Source organism: Aquarana catesbeiana, linkage group LG03 (genome assembly GCF_042186555.1).
Source record: "Aquarana catesbeiana isolate 2022-GZ linkage group LG03, ASM4218655v1, whole genome shotgun sequence".
NCBI lineage: Eukaryota > Metazoa > Chordata > Amphibia > Anura > Ranidae > Aquarana > Aquarana catesbeiana.
Genome location: NC_133326.1, coordinates 211,578,724 through 211,596,283, shown reverse-complemented (window position 1 = coordinate 211,596,283; position 17,560 = coordinate 211,578,724). Strand labels below are relative to the sequence as shown.

Below are 17,560 nucleotides of genomic sequence, written 5' to 3'. Positions count from 1 at the left end.
CCCCCTTTGCTATGAAACCCCTGAATAAGATGAGGTCAAACCAATTAACCTCAGAAGTCCCATGATTATGTAAGATATACCTGTGTGCAATCAAAGTGTCACATGTTTGTATAAATACAATCCACATTTTATGAAAGGCCCCTGAGTTTGCAACACCGCTAAGCAACATGAAGACCAAGGAGCTCTCCAAACGGGTCAGAGACAAAGTTTAGAGAAAAACATAAAAAAAAAAAAAAAAATGAATCCACTATGTACATTTCATCATTGAACAGCTCCAGTTTCTGTTTCCTCCAGTCTTAGCAAATTCCCCCCAATGTATACCGTATATTCCTTTGAGTACATGAATGAAACTTTTTTTTTTTTTTTTTTTGATGTCTAAATTCTAAACTGCCTGTTCCATGTGTACTGGTATTTACCAAGTAATCTTCTGGATATGTTTAACCTCATTTTACTATCACCTGTAACTGGTGTTAGGGGTTCTCCTGGTGTTTATGTTCGGCAAGTTGATAACTGTGAAAGGATCACAGTAGTAGTACTCAGGGCTCACAAATTGCAGCGTAGACTTCATGCATGCATACTTTGTGATCGCAAGTGGTGTGCCTTTTAGATTTGGCTACTGTACAACAGTGGCTGCGTGCATGCTCTAGGGATTTTAATGCACTGGCGATGTTGCAGTAGTCGTTTGTAGCCACTATGGGATAGTTGAGTTAACTAATTTATGTTGCTAGGAAATTCATTGCAGTCAATGAAAGATCTGTGTTGTGGAATTGTTGCTCCAACAGATTTGAAGGTCAGTCACTGATTGACTGGCTGACTTTTTGGAGCTTGTGACGGAATTGTCTGCGTTAGGGCCCTTTTGCACTGCTCTGTAGCAAAAACGCATATGCAATTTTACTGTGTTTCCGGTGCATTTCTGGTGCATTTTGGGTTGCCTGCACCTGTGATTTTTACTGTGGTTTTGCCACGATTTCCATTCCTTTCAATGGGAAGCTGTTTTGGCGCAGTTTTCACCACAGCACCAAAGATGTAGCATGCAGGACTTTTCAAAACGCACCGCACCCACAGCGCAGTGGTGTTAAAAGTCCCATAGGATTTAAAGGGAAACCTTTTTCTTGCAGAGTAAAAACATATCAGTGTGAAAGGGACTTTAGTGACTACTACTTTTATCCAATTCAGCTGCCAGTGGCCATTGTACACCAGCGACTTTTAGCTGATTTGATAAGCATCTGTACTCTTTGGAGAAAACAAGCTGATATATTTGTGGCTGCTGCAAGTCTCCGCTGCAAAATTTCTAGTCTGATATGACCCTTAGGGCTCATTTACACTTGCTTCAGCTTCAACACACATTAACTGCTAGTTTACACTTGCTTCAAAACATGGCTTCGGACAGGCTTTGTTAAAGCTCTCTGAACACTAGTCAAAGCTACTTTCACTAAATGGTTAGCTTACAGTCCTGTTTACACCTTGCTTTTGCTTTGCTTCAAAAATTACACCCCATGTAGCTTTAGTGGCGCTTCAAAGCCTCCATAGAAGTCTATGGCAAAGCTTGCTTGAAGCCCCACCAAGGGCTCACCGAAGCCTCATCGAAGCCCCAAGCAAAAGCAAGGTGTCAACAGGACTGTAAGCTAACCATTTTATTTAGTGACAGGAGCTTTGACTGGCATTCAGAAAGCTTTAACAAAGCCTGTCCGAAGCCATGTTTTGAAGCAAGTGTAAACTATCCCTTAGGGGCCCTGCTCTCTGAACGCCAGTCAAAGCCCCATCGCTAAATAAAATGGTTAGCTTACAGTCCTGTTTACACCTTGCTTTTGCGTGGGGCTTCCAGCGCACTTTGCCATAGACTTCTATGGAGGCTTTGAAGACGTTTTTGAAGCACCACTGAAGCTACATGCGGTATAATTTTTGAAGAGAAAGGTGTAAAAAGGACTGTAAGCTAATCATTTTATTTAGTGACAGAAGCTTTGACTAGCGTTCAGAGAGCTTTAACAAAGCCTGTCCAAAGCCTTAAACTAGCCGTTAATGTGTGTTGAAGCCGAAGCAGACGTAAATGAGCCCTTACACTTGCTTTGGCTTCAACACACATTAAAGCGCATACAGCTTCAACATGCTTTTATGATGTGTTTTTGGTGCTTCGATGAAGCTTTGGTGGTGCTTCCGTGATGCTCTTCTGAAGCTTTGTTGAAGCTTGACAGATGCTCTGTGTTGGTGTATGGATTTTTCATAGGGCTAGTTTACACTTGCTTCAGGCTTTGTTAAAGCTCTCAACACCAGTCAAAGCTCATGTCACTAAATAAAATGGTTAGCTTACAGTCCTGTTTACACTTTGTGTTTGCTTTGCTTCAAAAATTATACCCCATGTAGCTTTAGTGGTGCTTCAAAGCCTCCATAGAGCTCTATGACGACAAAGCTCGCTTGATTCACCTACGGCTTTTGAGAGGCTTTAATTCAGCTTTAGTTTTTTCCTTTGTTTTGGAGAAATAGCAGGTGTGAAATATCAACTCACACACACACAGGGCATCTGCCAAGCTTCAACAAAGCTTCATTGAAGCACCACTGAAGCTTCATCGAAGCACCTCTAAAACATCAAAAACACATCATAAAAGCTTGTTGAAGCAGTAGGAGCTTTAAGGCTCATTTACACTTGCTTCAGCTTCAACACACATTAACAGCTAGTTTACACTTTGACTAGTGTTCAGAGAGCTCTAACAAAGTGTGTCCGAAGCCATGTTTTGAAGCAAGTGTAAACTAGCCCTTAATGTGCATTGAAGCCAAAGCAAGTGTAAATGAGCCCTTACCTGCAATTTCTCCAAAACAAAGCGAAGCTAAAGCTGAATTGAAGCCTCTCAAAAGCCGCAGGTGCTTCAAGCGAGCTTTGTCATAGAGTTCTGTGGAGGCTTTGAAGCGCCACTAGAGACATGGGGTATAATTTTTGAAGCACAGCAAACGCAAGGTGTAAACAGGACTGTAAGCTAACCATTTTATTTAGTGACAGGAGCTTTGACTGACATTCAGAGAGATTTAACAAAGCCTCACCGAAGCCATGTTTTGAAGAAAGTGTAAACTAGCCCTTTAAGAGATGCAACAGGGGTTAATGCAGAGGGTTGATAAAGTGGTTGTAAACCCTCACATATACCCAGTGAAGTAACAAGCCTCAGATGGTACACAGAGATGAAACAAATCCTCCTACATGGTTGTATCTGTAGCCATCTGCCCTCTACTGTTTTCAGTAACACACATAATTTAACACAGAATCTGTCAGCAGCACAAATCAAGGGGTGGGGATCTTAGTTCACACAATGCAGAGCTCTGGGAGAAGAACTCTAAGCCTAAGAGCCCTTGCACACTGGGGCGGTTTGCAGGCGCTATTGCGCTAATAATAGCGCCTGCAAACCGCCCCGAAAGTGCCGCTACTTTCATTCCAGTGTGCAAGCCCCGAGGGCTTGCACACTGGAGCGATGCGCTGGCAGGACGGTAAAAAAAGTCCTGCTAGCAGCATCTTCGGAGCGGTGAAGGAGCGGTGTGTATACCGCTCCTTTACCGCTCCTGCCCATTGAAATCAATGGGACGGCGCGGCTATACCGCCGGCAGAGGCGCTTTGCGGTGGTATTTAACCCTTTCTCGGCCGCTAGCGGGGGTAAAACCGCCCCGCTAACGGCCGCATACTGACGGTAAAACGCCGCTAATAATAGCGGCGTTTTACCGCCGACGCTGCCCCCCGCCCCAGTGTGCAAGGGCTCTAACTGGAGGGAAGGGACACGCCTCACATTACACAGAGAATAGGCACAGCTGTGGCTGTCAGTCACTGGCTGTGTGCTGGAACTTTCCCCTGACAACTTTTTCTGAGTGACTCATGCAGATAACAGAAGAACAGAGCAGCAAAGAGAAATCGCACTCAGAGCTTTGGATGGAGACAAGTATACAGTATAGAAGGATGTGCTTTGTTTTAGATTTAATGTCACGTTTACAACCACTTTAAAGTTAGAAGAAAGAAGTCTGGGAGAACTGCTGGTAGCTACATCTGTGTGAGTTTGGGAGATTGGGATGAAACCTCTGCCTGTAGCTGGGCTCTGTTATGTTTCTGAAATGGAATCTCTTGTCTTTAGTGATGTAAGCACATTTCTGTAACGTTATAAAGGCTGTGTTAACCTCTAACAAGGAGCATTTTTATCCTTTTCTCAGTTATGGACTTTATTTGCTGCATACAAGCCTTTTGATTTAAATAAAGCATCTTATTTCAAGAAGCCTGTGTCCTGAGATCTCACTGACCCCCAAATATTACAGCTGGTACTAGGACAGGTGCGCTGGGCAAGCTTTAAAAAAAGAAAAGAAAAAGACATGGCATGCAAAGAGACAATACCCTCCTGGTAATTGATGAATGAAGGAAATATTAAAGCAGTGGCTGTGGTTAATGCTGCACTGCAGAAGGCAAATGCAGAGCAATGGTAAAAAAGTGGGGTGGTTGGCGCTTGGTTAAACACATCGGTCAGCATCTGCTCAAAGGTCGCTCCACAATTTTTCGAAACTGGGTCATTGATGGCTTCATGTTTCTTCAGTCGGCTCCTCTCCTCACATCTCCCCCTCTCTCTCCTCTATGGATGGATTTCTCTCTCTCTCTGGATCTTTCGTTCTCTCTCTGTTCCCCTCAGTTGGCTGTAAACCGCTCCTCCAGGAGGAGCGGTTTACAGCCAACTGAGGGGAACAGAGAGAGATCGAAAGATCCAGAGAGAGAGAGAGAAATCCATACTGTGAAGAGTCTGAAATCCCGACTGACGAAACATGAAGTCGCCATCAATGACCCAGTTTTGAAAAATTGTGGAGCGACCTTTGGGCAGATGCTGACCGGTGTTTTTAACCCCTGATTGTGTGGCGACAGCAGCGGGAGCCCGATAGACCAACAGACGGGATACTGAGAGAGCTGAGGAGGAGGTCCATCCACGGTTACCCACATATGCCTATTACCCCTACAGGGTTTACAATATTTGGTGAGTGGGGACCTAACGGGGGGAGCACTATGAGTCACCTGATTTGCTGAGCACTGAAGTCACCTGAAGGAATATAACTGGCCATTATCACCTTTTGGGACTTGTATTTTGATTTTTGATTTTTTTTTTTTTTTACACATTTTTGTGTGGGACTTTATTTATATTTCTTTTTACACACACCTTGGTGGGACTTTTCAACCAAAAGACTGAATTATATGGTTGGATAGTTTGGTAGTTACATTTATGTAACGCATTTATGTATGGACATAACTATATATATATGTATGACAACTCTTGTTTGATCACTTATGTATACCTGCTTTTATTTGTCACACATGCATGGACTATCTGATTAAGCACACTTTTGTGGGATTACACTTATATCCACCACTGTAGGATACACATACCTAGTCCCCATAGGATAGATACTCCCTCTTTTCCTTGCAGACAGGGCACTCACCCACCACCTTCTCTCATACTTATTCTGTTCAACAGGGTAGTGCCAACCACCCCACTTTTTTACCTCTACTCACTGTAAGTTTCCTCGGGAACCTAATAGAGGGGGCTGCAACCCGCTATCATCCTGAGCGTGGAGCATACCACAAATTTTAAATGCAGAGCAATGTCTAGCTAATGTAGCTCTCCAGAAACATATTGAGGCTCAGCAAAGGAACACAGAGGTCCAAATTGCCATAAAATAAGCCACATAAATAAAAGATAAATAAAGATTTGGACTGAGGCAGTACAATTATTGCCTCAGTCATGAGCCAGCAGTTGTTCCAGGCAACAAGACAACTACAAGAGCAAGCCATGTGTTACAAATACAGAAACCTATAGATCTCTTTAACCAAGGCAATCTGGGATAAAATGGCTATCTCCACCACAGAGGGGCACTTTTAGGACACTAGCTTAAAAGCGTTTTTGAAGCTTCAGCTTCTAGGAGCACTTTTTGTTTTCTTTTGAATCTTTGGGAGCGATTTTCCGACAGAAAAAAAACTGTTGAATCCCCCTATACTCCTAAGAGTCAGTTTCCACTGTTTATTTTTTAAATTTCTTGGAGCGGCCATCAGCATCTCAAACTACCGCATTCTTAACAACTGATGTCTCATTGGAACCCTGCTGACAGCTGAGTCTAAACAAAAGTTTTGCCAGCAATTACTTGAGAGAAAACAGCGTGGGGGTTCCCCCAGTCCATACAAGCATGTAATCTGGCAGGCCAGGAAAGGAGGGGGACGAATGAGTGAGCCCCCCCCCCCCGTACCATACTAGGTCACATGCCCTTAACATGGGTGGGTGCTTTGGGGGGCGCCCTCCAAGCACCTTGCTCCCGTGTTGATATACCGCTATATATTCTATCAAACCAACAATTTTTTTTTTTTTTTTTTTGTAAAGGGTAAATAATGCCGCCATGAATATTGAGTTAACTAAAAATGTATTTTAGTTTTACGGCTTTTAGAATACCTGCTCACACATGGTGTTGCTGACAGCTGAGCTTTTTGTAAAACAACCTAAAAGGCATTTGTGAACCTTTTTTGTCTATCTCTCATAATAAGGGCCAAAATAAAAAGCTTTGTTTGCGGTATGCATATTGGTTCCAGAAGTATTGTCAGATTAACGACTTAAGGAACCGAAGGATTCGCCCCTTAATGACCGGGCCATTTTTTGCGATACGGCACTGCAGCGCTTTAACCTTCCTGGCTGTAATCCCGAGTGTAGCTCGGGGTTATATTTCAGTACCATTAGCGTTAACCCCGAGCCACACTCGGGATTGCATTGCAGAATCCTTGTACAGCGTACTTGCCTTGTCACCAGGATCCTGCGATGTCCCCCCGCTGTGCTTGCGAGCTGTGTCCTCCGCCCGATGCTCTGTGTTCCGGGCACTGCTCCCTGCGAGCGCCGTGACGCATGGGGGCGGAGCCTGGTGGCAAATTCATAAAGTACACAAAACATAACACATACAGTACACTGTAATGTTACAGATTACATTACTGCATCAAATCATTTTGCATCCCTTTTGTCCCTGGTGCTTTGTCCAGTGCCCTGCATGCTGTTTTATATTATATATACTGTTCTTCCTGCCTGGAAACTTGAGATTGTCCATAGCAACCAAAAAGTGTCCCTTTACGTCAAAAGTGGTTTTAGACCACCTAGAAAACAGCGATAGTACATTAGAACACTTGCAGAATTGAGCGATAGTGAATCATGGGGAAGTTCATTTTATTATTATGTTATTATTTTTTTATAATTATTTATTATATTATTTATTTATGATTTTCTGTTTCAAACTTTTTCATACCCGGGATGTCTACTAGACTCTTGTTTGGACAGTATTAAGTGTATTAGTACTAAGAATTACAGGCCAACAATATAAAATGCCAAATTTCTATGTAAATCAATGTACTGCTTTGAGACGCAAAAATCTGTCGTCATCATACAGCCAAACGTTTTTTTATTTTTTGCACTATAAAGAAAAAAAGAGCGACAATTTTGGAAAAAAAAAAAAAAACATTTTTACTTTTTGCTATAATACATAATACATAGCTATACAAAAATATAAAAAAACATTTATTCATCAGTCTAGGCCGATATATATTCTACATATCTTTGGTAACAAAAAATCGCAATAGGCGTATATTGATTAGTTTGCGCAATCAAATATAGCATTTTTTCCAAAAAAATTGCATTTGAAAGACCACTGCGCAAATACAATGTAACATAAAATATTGCAACAACCACCATTTTATTCTCTAGGGTGTCTACTAAAAAAATATATAATGTTTGGGGGTTCTAAGTAATTTTCTAGCAAAAAAAAAAATTATTTTAACTTGAAACCAACAAATGTCAGAAAAAGGTTTAGTGTTTAAGTGGTTAAACTTTTTTCACTAAGGCCCCTTTGGCATTGGGCTGACAATTTTTAGTACTCAGCTTGCTCAGCGGGGATCGCTGAGCTGGCGGATGACAAGTCCGTCTCTGCACTCTGTGCAGGGACGGACCTGTTAGAGAGTCCGCTCTCCCCTAAGGGGGGGGATTGGATGATTACAGACCGCCTGTCCGTTTTCATCCGATCCGCCAGACGGATGGAAAATGGGACATCCATCCGTCTGGATTTTGCGGGGCGGATCGGATGTCAGGGGACATGTCACCGCTGACATCCGACGCTCCATAGAGCTGTATGGAGCAACCGTTCAGTTCCGCCTGGAAAAACTGACAGGCAGATACGCCTGAAAAGACTGACAGGCAGATCTGAACTGGGCATGTGAAAGGGGCCTTATACACACAGTCTATTCCATTGACAAATTGTTACAATGTTTGACTCTTGGCAGGCTGCCCAGTTTTTCTCTTCCTTTCTTTTGACAGCTTTGGCTTCAGAAGTGCAGAGAGAGTTCTTTGCGTAGAAAGAATCGGGAAACACTTTAGTCAAGATCACGATAATGATTCTTGACGATTAATCGAGCAGCTCTAGTATGAATCTGTAACAGCGTTTGTTAAAATGCTTGCAATGTACATTGATCACCCAAAGGGAAATTTTTTTTTCTTAACAAAAGTGGAGTTTTCCTTTTAAGGAATACACATTGATGTTGCTAAATTTTGATCTGGAAACCTAAGACCTGATCAAGAAAGGGTTAAACAATAAAAATAGCAATCCCTGTACCATCTGTAATTTTCATTGCACTCCTGAGAGGTTTGGGAAAAAGTTTGTTAGAAATTACTCATGTAAAGAAACCCAAAAACACAAAGTACCAGCAAGATTAGCTTAGAAGGATATGTTACTGTAAGGGTTCGTTATCACCTGGATTTACTAAAACTGGAGAGTACAAAATCTGGCGCACATGTGCATGGTAGCCAATCAGCTTCTAGCTTCAGCTTGTTCATTTAGAGCCGGTTCACACTAGAAGCGGCACGACTTGCAGGTCGCCTCACCGAGGCGACCTGCACACGACTGCCACGGCGACTTGCAAGACGACTTCTATATAGAAGTCTATGCAAGTCGCCCCCAAAGTAGTACAGGAACCTTTCTTCTAAGTCGGAGTGACTTGCGTTGCTTCGATTAGAACGGTTCCATTGTACAGAACGGGAGGTGACTTGTCAGGCGGCTAGGTCGCCTGACAAGTCGCCCCCGTGTGAACCGGCTCTTAGGCTTTCTATGCAGAGCTGCACCAGACCAAAAAAAACCTGATGTGCTAAACTGTGCATCACACCACCCACTACCACGCCTCACTGCAGCCTTAAATTGACAGCTGCCCACACGCTAAAACGGAGCATGTAGTGTGCAGGCAGTGCCAATGGGCCCAGACAAAATAAGCACTTTGTTAGCCAAATTACAGGCATCCTAGAGCAGTGCTTCTACCATGCAAAAAGACGGGGTAACAGTTGTTTCTTATTTTTTCCTCAAGGGGGAAATCTATTTGAGCTTATAAACTGCTGTAAAAATTTAGCATTCTTTATGTGAATATCTTTTTTGAATTACTAATACTAAAATGTGCTTTATTTATTTTTTACCCACATAGCCTCAAGGGCTGCAGTGTTCAACATCTGAGCCACACCTCCGATTACAAAGTAATTCTGATTTTCCTTGTACCCTTAAACCAGAAGAAGGAGCTTTACTATGGAAGACTTGGGCACAGACCAAAAATGCAGAAACATTGAAAGAAGCAGAAAACAGATTGTGGTTTGGAAGTATGCTTTTTTGCTTATAAAATACAGTACACTGTCTAAAGAACCATAAAGTATGCTGCTTTTCATTCTAGAAGACACATCATACCATAAAATATACATGAAATATGTAATATTCACAGCTTTGGAGTTGATTTACTAAGTGTTGTGTGTTGTTTTTTTTTTTTTTTTTTTTTTTTTCAACCAAGTCTGTGATTATATGAAATACCCAGTGAGAGACAAGTTATTAAAATAAAAGAAGAAAAATTGCCACTGGGCTTAGTTGAATAGTGGGTATTTATAGTGCACACACACTGGTGTGAATATTGCTCCTTTAGTAAACCAATGTGTATGCACACCCCTGACAGAAATGTACATATTTAACATTTATGTAACTTTCTCTATTTGCTGTTGCTCTATGTAAGATAATGTCACCCCTGCAGTACTACCTGATCTTTGAAGCAGAACATTTACCCATAACAGTTTGATGATCAGTGGCGGCCTGTCCATGGGCGCTGCCCCCCCCAAGCAGTCACAAAAAAATAAAGAAAGAAAAGGCCCTTTACAAAAACAGAAAAAAATTGTCCTTTTAAGTGCATTGTGTTCGGGCGCCAGATACAGTGCACTATGGGAAGCGCCACGTCAATGCAATCACGAGATTGCAGAGGAGGCGCTTTATTTGCAGGCTTTGGAGTTGTCTTGTTGCGCAGTCTATCGCGCCGAACAACTTCCACCCGCCCGTAGTAATAACTCGGAGGTGCTTTGTTCTCCGAGTTAAGAAGTCACTTCCGGTTTCCCTGTGCCAGAGCGGAGCTGGTAAGCTGCAAAATAGGTGAACTCAGCTGTCCTATTTGCTTTCCTAAAACTGAACCGCCTCTCCGCCAATCAGGTGCTCGGGTCTGTTACCTGTCACCTGATAGGCGTCCAATAGTGGCGCCTGTCGTTTCAGCCAATTAGGAGGAGAGGACGAGAGATGAGGCAGGAGACACATGAAGGACCCCGCTTGTCGCCATCACCCACTGCCCCATAGACAACAGGGTAAGGGCCGGGCAGACGGCGAGTGGGCATGGCACACTGGCAGCCTTTTTTTGGACATACTGGCAGCATTTGATGGGCACACTGGCAGCATATGATGGGCAGTTGGGCACACTGGCAGCATTTTCTGGGCACACTGGTAGCATATGTTGGGCACACCGGCAGCATATGATGGACATACTGGCAGCGTTTGAGCACACTGGCAGCATATGATGGGCAGTTGGACACACTAGCAGCATTTGATGGGCACACTGGAAGCATATGGGCAGTTGTGCACACTGGCAGCGTTTGGGCACACTGGCAGCATTTGATGGGCACACTGGCAGCATTTGATGCACAGTGGCTGCGTTTGATGTTTTTTTTTTGTTTGTTTGCCCCCCCCCCCCCCACAAAAAAAATTTTGAGCACCAACCGCCACTATTGATGACCATTAATATTTACATACATTCCACATTCATAATTCTGCTACCAAAATTAGTGTGTGCTTTAACCTCTTCCGGTTTTACTGCGGCAGCTTGTCTCGACTGGGCAAATCAACGTTGCCTTACGTTGCTTTTCCTTTTGGCCACTAGGGGCGCGCGCGATGACCGTCAGGCACCTGCGATCGCCCGTGACAGAGCGAGAATTGGGATCTGTGTGTGTAGAGAGAGAGATTGTGTGTTCATACTAAGTATGAACACTGATCTCTCTCCCCCCCCCTTTCAGTTAGAACACAGTGAGGGAACACAGTTAACCCCTTAATCGCCCCCTAGTGTTAACCCTCTTTTCTACCAGTGACATTTATACAGTAATCGGTGCATTTTTATAGCACTGATCGCTGTATAATTGTCAATGGTCCCAAAAATGGGTCAAGTGTCCAATTTGTCCGCCGCAATATCGCAGTCCCGACAAAAATCGCAGATCGCCGCCATTACTAGTAAAAAAAAAAATAATAAAAATGCCATAAATTTATCCCCTATTTTGTAGATGCTATAACTTTTGCGCAAACCAGTCAATATACGCTTATTGCAAATTTTATTTATTTTTTTTACCAAAAATATGTACAGTGCCTTGCAAAAGTATTCACCCCCTTGGCTTTTTACCTATTTTGTTACACTACAGCCTTTAGTTCAATGTTTTTTTTTTTTAATCTGAATTATGTGATGGATCAGAACGCAATAGTCTAAGTTGGTGAAGTAAAATTAGAAATTATAGATACCTAAAACTATTTTTCAGAAATAAAAAACTGATAATTGGCATGTGCGTATGTATGAAGTGATTGTTATGAAGCCCATAAAAAGCTCTGGTGCAACCAATTACCTTCAGAAGTCACATAATTAGTGATATAATATCCACCTGTGTGCAATCTAAGTGTCACATGATCTGTCATTACATATACACACCTTTTTGAAAGGCCCCAGAGGCTGCAACACCTAAGCAAGAGGCTCCACTAACCAAACACTGCCATGAAGACCAAGGAACTCTCCAAACAAGTAAGGGACAATGTTGTTGAGAAGTACAAGTCAGGGTTAGGTTATAAAAAAATATCCAAATCTTTGATGATCCCCGGGAGCACCATCAAATCTATCATAACCAAATGGAAAGAACATGGCACAACAGCAAACCTGCCAAGAGACAGCCGCACACCAAAACTCACGGACCGGGCAAGGAGGGCAGTAATCAGAGAGGCAGCACAGGGACCTAAGGTAACCCTGGAGGAGCTGCAGAGTTCCACAGCAGAGACTGGAGTATCTGTACATAGGACGACAATAAGCCGTACGCTCCATAGAGTTGGGCTTTGTGGCAGAGTGGCCAGAAGAAAGCCATTATTTTCAGCAAAAAACAAAATGGCATGTTTTGAGCTTGCGAAAAGGTATGTGGGAGACTCCCAAAATGTATGGAGGAAGGTGCTCTGGTCTGATGAGACTAAAATTTAACTTTTTGGTCATCAACCCAAAGAATACCATCTCCACAGTGAAACATGGTGGTGACAGCATCATGCTGTGGGGATGTTTTTCAGCAATCGGGACTGGGAAACTGGTCAGAGTTGAGGGAAAGATGGATGGTGCTAAATACAGGGAAATTCTTAAGCAAAACCTGTACCACGCAGTGTGTGATTTGAGGCTAGGACGGAGGTTCACCTGTCAGCAGGACAATGACCCCAAACACACTGCTAAAGCAACACTTGAGTGGTTTAAGGAGAAACATGTAAATGTGTTGGAATGGCCTAGTCAAAGCCCGGACCTCAATCCAATAGAAAACCTGTGGTCAGACTTAAAGATTGCTGTTCACAAGCGCAAACCATCCAACTTGAAGGAGCTGGAGCAGTTTTGCAAGGAGGAATGGGCAAAAATCCCAGTGGTAAGATGTGGCAAGCTCATGGAGACTTATGCAAAGCGACTTGGAGCTGTGATAGCCGCAAAAGGTGGCTCTACAAAGTATTGACTTTAGGGGGGTGAATAGTTATGCACATTGACTTTTTCTGTTGTTTTGTCCTATTGTTTGCTTCACAATTAAAAAAAACTTTAAAGTTGTGGGCAAGTTCTGTAAATTAAATGATGCAGATCCTCAAACAATCCTTGTTAATTCCATGTTGTGAGGCAACAAAATCACAAAAAATGCTAAGGGGTGTGAATACTTTTGAAAGGCACTAAAGGAATACATATCCGCCTAAACTGAGGAAAAAATTTTTTTTTTTTTTTAATGCAGGATATTTATTATAGCAAAAAGTAAAAGATATTGTTTTTTTTTTTTTTTTCCAAACTTGTCGCTCTACTTTTGTTTATAGCGCAAAAAATAAAAACCACAGAGGTGATGAAATACCACCAAAGAAAATCTCTATATGTGGGGAAAAAAAGGACATCAATTTTGTTTGGGTACAACGTCGCACGACCGCGCAATTGTCAGTTAAAGCGACGTAGTGCCGTTTTGCAAAAAATGGCCTGGTCATTGAGCAGCCAAATCTTCCGGGGCTGGTTAAATTTCCTCCAGCATTGCTACTGATTCCTCCCCTTGCTGGAGGCTGTCATTTTATTGAAGCTCAGAGCAGTCGCTTCCTTGTTGGAAACTCTCCCCCTCTCCTCAGTCTCAAAAACCATGTGTCACTTTCTGCAATTGTGTGCATTTCCAACCTCCAACGTATGTCTTGGCTTGAAGGATAAGTTCACCTTTCGTAACATGCTCCACCCATATTCAGGGTGTAACTTGTTACCAACGGACAGGCCCCCTAACCCCATGATGTGACAGCTAGTGGGGATTTTCTCCCCCCCCCCCCCCCCCCCCCCAGCTGTAACAATTTAAAAAAAGTGGCCAAGCGGGGCTCAGCGCTGTGGTAGTTCATTCTCTGCTTGTCTGTACGGACATACAGATACCCTGACAAATCTGCCAGAGAACTGCATGGCACCAGCGATCTGCTGATTGCTGCTGCAATGCTTTAGAGGCTCCAGAAACAAAAAATAACCTTTTTTTTTTTTTTTTTTGTTTACCTGCAAAAAAATGTGCATTTTATTATTTTTTGTTAAAAGGTGAATGTATCCTTTTAGGCAGCCTGCAAAAGGGGCCAGCCTAAAGTGATCCATCAGGATTTAATTTTCTGACTAAAGTTCCACTTTAAATAATTGACATTCGAATAATCGCCACAAAGTCTTTTCATATTATTGAATAATTTTAAATCCTTAGTTAAATATACAGTGTGTGTGTGTGTGTATATTTATATCTCTATGTATATCCATGTGTATGTAAAATATCACTCTTTGTTAAAGATTGTGGTAAGTCCCTTACATTATCATACTTTACACCATGAGGTATTTTGCAATCACTCAAATACATACGCAATATTGAACATCACAAAGATAACACATACAGGGTTATTTTTAAAATTTTGACATTAAAATGTAAAGTTCTTTAAAAATACAAATCACTTTGGTGTGAATTTAAATTTTTTCCCATGCAATTAATATTTTTTGACAGCTTGTGTTTTTCATGAATGTGTGCTTTATCCTGTAGGTTCATTTTATTTTATCTCCACCTGAAAAGCAAAAAACCGAGCAATAATCTTTGCAATTTGCTTCTCCAAACAGAAATTCTGCAAAAATATTGAGTTGGGAAAAAAGAAAAACTTTGAACTTTAAATAGTCAGTTTTGTCCAAGCTAGACTTTGAAATGCGATTATGGCCGTGCATGTGCCTTCACTTCTATCGGCTGCCTGCACGCAGCTTCGAGATGGATGCACACGCATCTGCGGCTCTGCACAGAGAATGGCGCTAATCTGCCGTCTGGGCCCAAAGGATGTAATTTTCTCTCTGCTTCCTTCTGTCATTGTTTAATTTTGCATTTAGGATATTCCCTGCATTGTGACAGGTAATACATTTTTATTTGTACATTTTTAAAGTTTTAAAGTAAACTAGTAGTTTCCTTTTAAAGGTAGCCCCCTGGACTGTATAAATGACACCATAGGTTGACACCAAAATTGTTGCTGTTTTTTTGTTTATAGCTCAAAAAATAAAAACCGCAAAGATGATCAAATACCTCCAAAAGAAAGCTCTATTTGTGTGGGAAAAAAAGTACGTCAAATTTAGGTACAAGGTCACATGTCAGTTAAAGCGATGCAGTGTCGTATCACAAAAAATGGCCCGGTCATTGAGCAGCCAAATCTTCTGGGGCTGAAGTGGTTAAAAACATGAGATTTTTTTGCAGATAAACATTGCATAGTCTGTATACAAGGACTCGTTCATACATTAAAGTGGTTGTAAAGGCAGACATTTTCTTTTTATCTTAATGCATTCTATGAGGATTGACCAGAAGGTCTGGGAAATTTCCTGGCCATGGACCCAAAATTTCAATGTTTTGTTCCCCTAGCCACTTAGCCACTTTTGCCTTATGGCAAGGTGCTCCATCATGCTGGAAAAGACATTGTTCCTCACCAAACTGTTCTTGGATGGTTGGGAGAAGTTGCTGTAGGAGGATGTTTTTGTACCATACTTTATTCATGACTGTGTTCTTAGGCAAAATTGTATGTGAGCTCACTCCCTTAGCTGAGAAGCAACCCCACACATGAATGGTTTCAGGATGCTTTACTGTTGGCATGACACAGGACTGATGGTAGCGCTCGCCTTTTCTTCTCTGGACAAAGTTTTTTCCAGATGCCCCAAACAATGTGAAAGGGGATTCATCAGATAAAATGACTTTACCCCAGTCCTCAACAGTCCAATCCTGTACCTTTTGCAGAATATCAGTCTGTCCCTGATGTTTTTCCTGGAGAAAAGTGGCTTCATTGCTGCCCTTCTTGACACCGGGCCATCCTCCAAATGTCTTTGCCTCACTGTGCATGCAGATGCACTCACCTGCCATTCCTGAAGCTCTGCAGTGGTGGTGCACGATCCCGCTGAACCAAGTGTAGGAGATGGTCCTGGCACTTGCTGGACAGACTTTGTGAAAATTAATTTGTGTCATTCTCAAAACCTTTGGCCATGGCTGTAGAACCATATTTGCAAAAGCACCTTGAGAGTTGTGTAAGGCTTACACCTTTATTAGCAAATGCATGCAACATATACCTCCCTGTTTTTTATTAAAACATAAGAAATAGGTCTTACTTGTATCTGTTTGCTGGCAATCAGGGTTGAGTCCTAATTTTGATCTGTGCACTTTTGCAGCACATGTCCATCCCACATCCACCTCTCATGCTAGATATAAGTTGAGCTGATGTTTAGAAATAAGTGTTCTTTAAAGCATCCTGTATCAAACCACAAGTATTTTTAGACTTTTTTTCCCTAAAATGTAGATATCTGCAAACAACAAAAATGCTTTTATGTGATATTCCTTTTATGTATTACAGGAAGAAAACCCCTAGTGTTCAAAGATGATGTTCTTTCAGTGCCAATTGCAGAACTAAATTTTGGGTTGTGCTTGATAACCAAAGAAGCAAAAAAGCATGATGGTTCTCCATATGATGCAGACATGTTGTTTTATTTACTACTTTGTTTACAAAAGGTAAGTGTCTGTTTTTGTAAGGCCCCATTCACATGAACTTTCCGATCGGGTCCGCCTGTCCGTTCTTCATGCGGGCGCAATCGGAGTCTCTATTCTCGATGGAGAGAAGGGTGTAAATGGACATGTTTCCGTTTACACCTGCCTAAATCCAATCCAATCCGCAAAAAACAGACAGATGGGGATGCGTTCCCTTTCTGTCCAGCGGATCTGATTACAGTTGGGTGTAAATGGACGTGCGGTCCAGTTACATTTGACCGCCCATAGAGGTGAGTTGGCTGTGTCTGTATCATAAGCAGAGCGGACACGGACCTGTCATCCACCTGCTTAGTGGGAATCAGCGGTCAGTTCCCCCCGTGTGTGAAACGGCCCTAAGTGCTGTGGAGATAATGTGCAGAACCACTGGTGCACCAACCCTTTACACAGCTTCAGGATGTATACAAACCATAACCGAGAAAGGGCCTAAGAAGGCTCTCCTTTTAAAGCAGACCTATCATCCTTTTTAATTTTACAGTTCTGTCCTCTATGGGACAAAGAGCGTGTAGTACTTTTTCCTATGTTTCTAAGAGCATTCTAACCTTAGTTATGAGGTCTGACATTCCCCCAACCCCCTCCTTTCATAGCCAATCCAACAACCGCATTGAGACAGCTGATTCACAAGTGCAGCTTGTCTTGACTAGGACCACTTTCCACAGAAGCAATGGCAAGAGGAATGCAGAGAGAGGGGCATGTCACACTCTGCCATAGTTTGTCTTTCGAAAGTGCTCACTGTCAAGATAAGCTACAGATTTGAATCAGGCATCGCTTTCAAAGCTGTTGTCAGATTATCCGTGGCAGGAGGGACGGGGGGCAGGTCCGAGTTCATAACCAAGGTTAGAAAGCACCTAAAAACAAAGTACTACATGTACTTTCTTCCATTGCAGACA

General features: G+C 42.3%; 1 protein-coding gene across 2 annotated transcripts in view; it reads left to right on the top strand.

The window, feature by feature from the left end:
- LOC141131918 (transcriptional regulator QRICH1-like) overlaps nt 1-17,560 on the top strand; it is an 87,239-nt gene that overhangs the window by 38,762 nt on the left and 30,917 nt on the right. For both annotated transcript variants that reach the window (XM_073619740.1, XM_073619739.1), the window contains exons 4-5: nt 9,491-9,659; nt 16,483-16,637. In XM_073619740.1, coding sequence (XP_073475841.1) covers nt 9,491-9,659; nt 16,483-16,637 — 324 coding nt within the window. The remainder of the gene's footprint in view (nt 1-9,490; nt 9,660-16,482; nt 16,638-17,560) is intronic.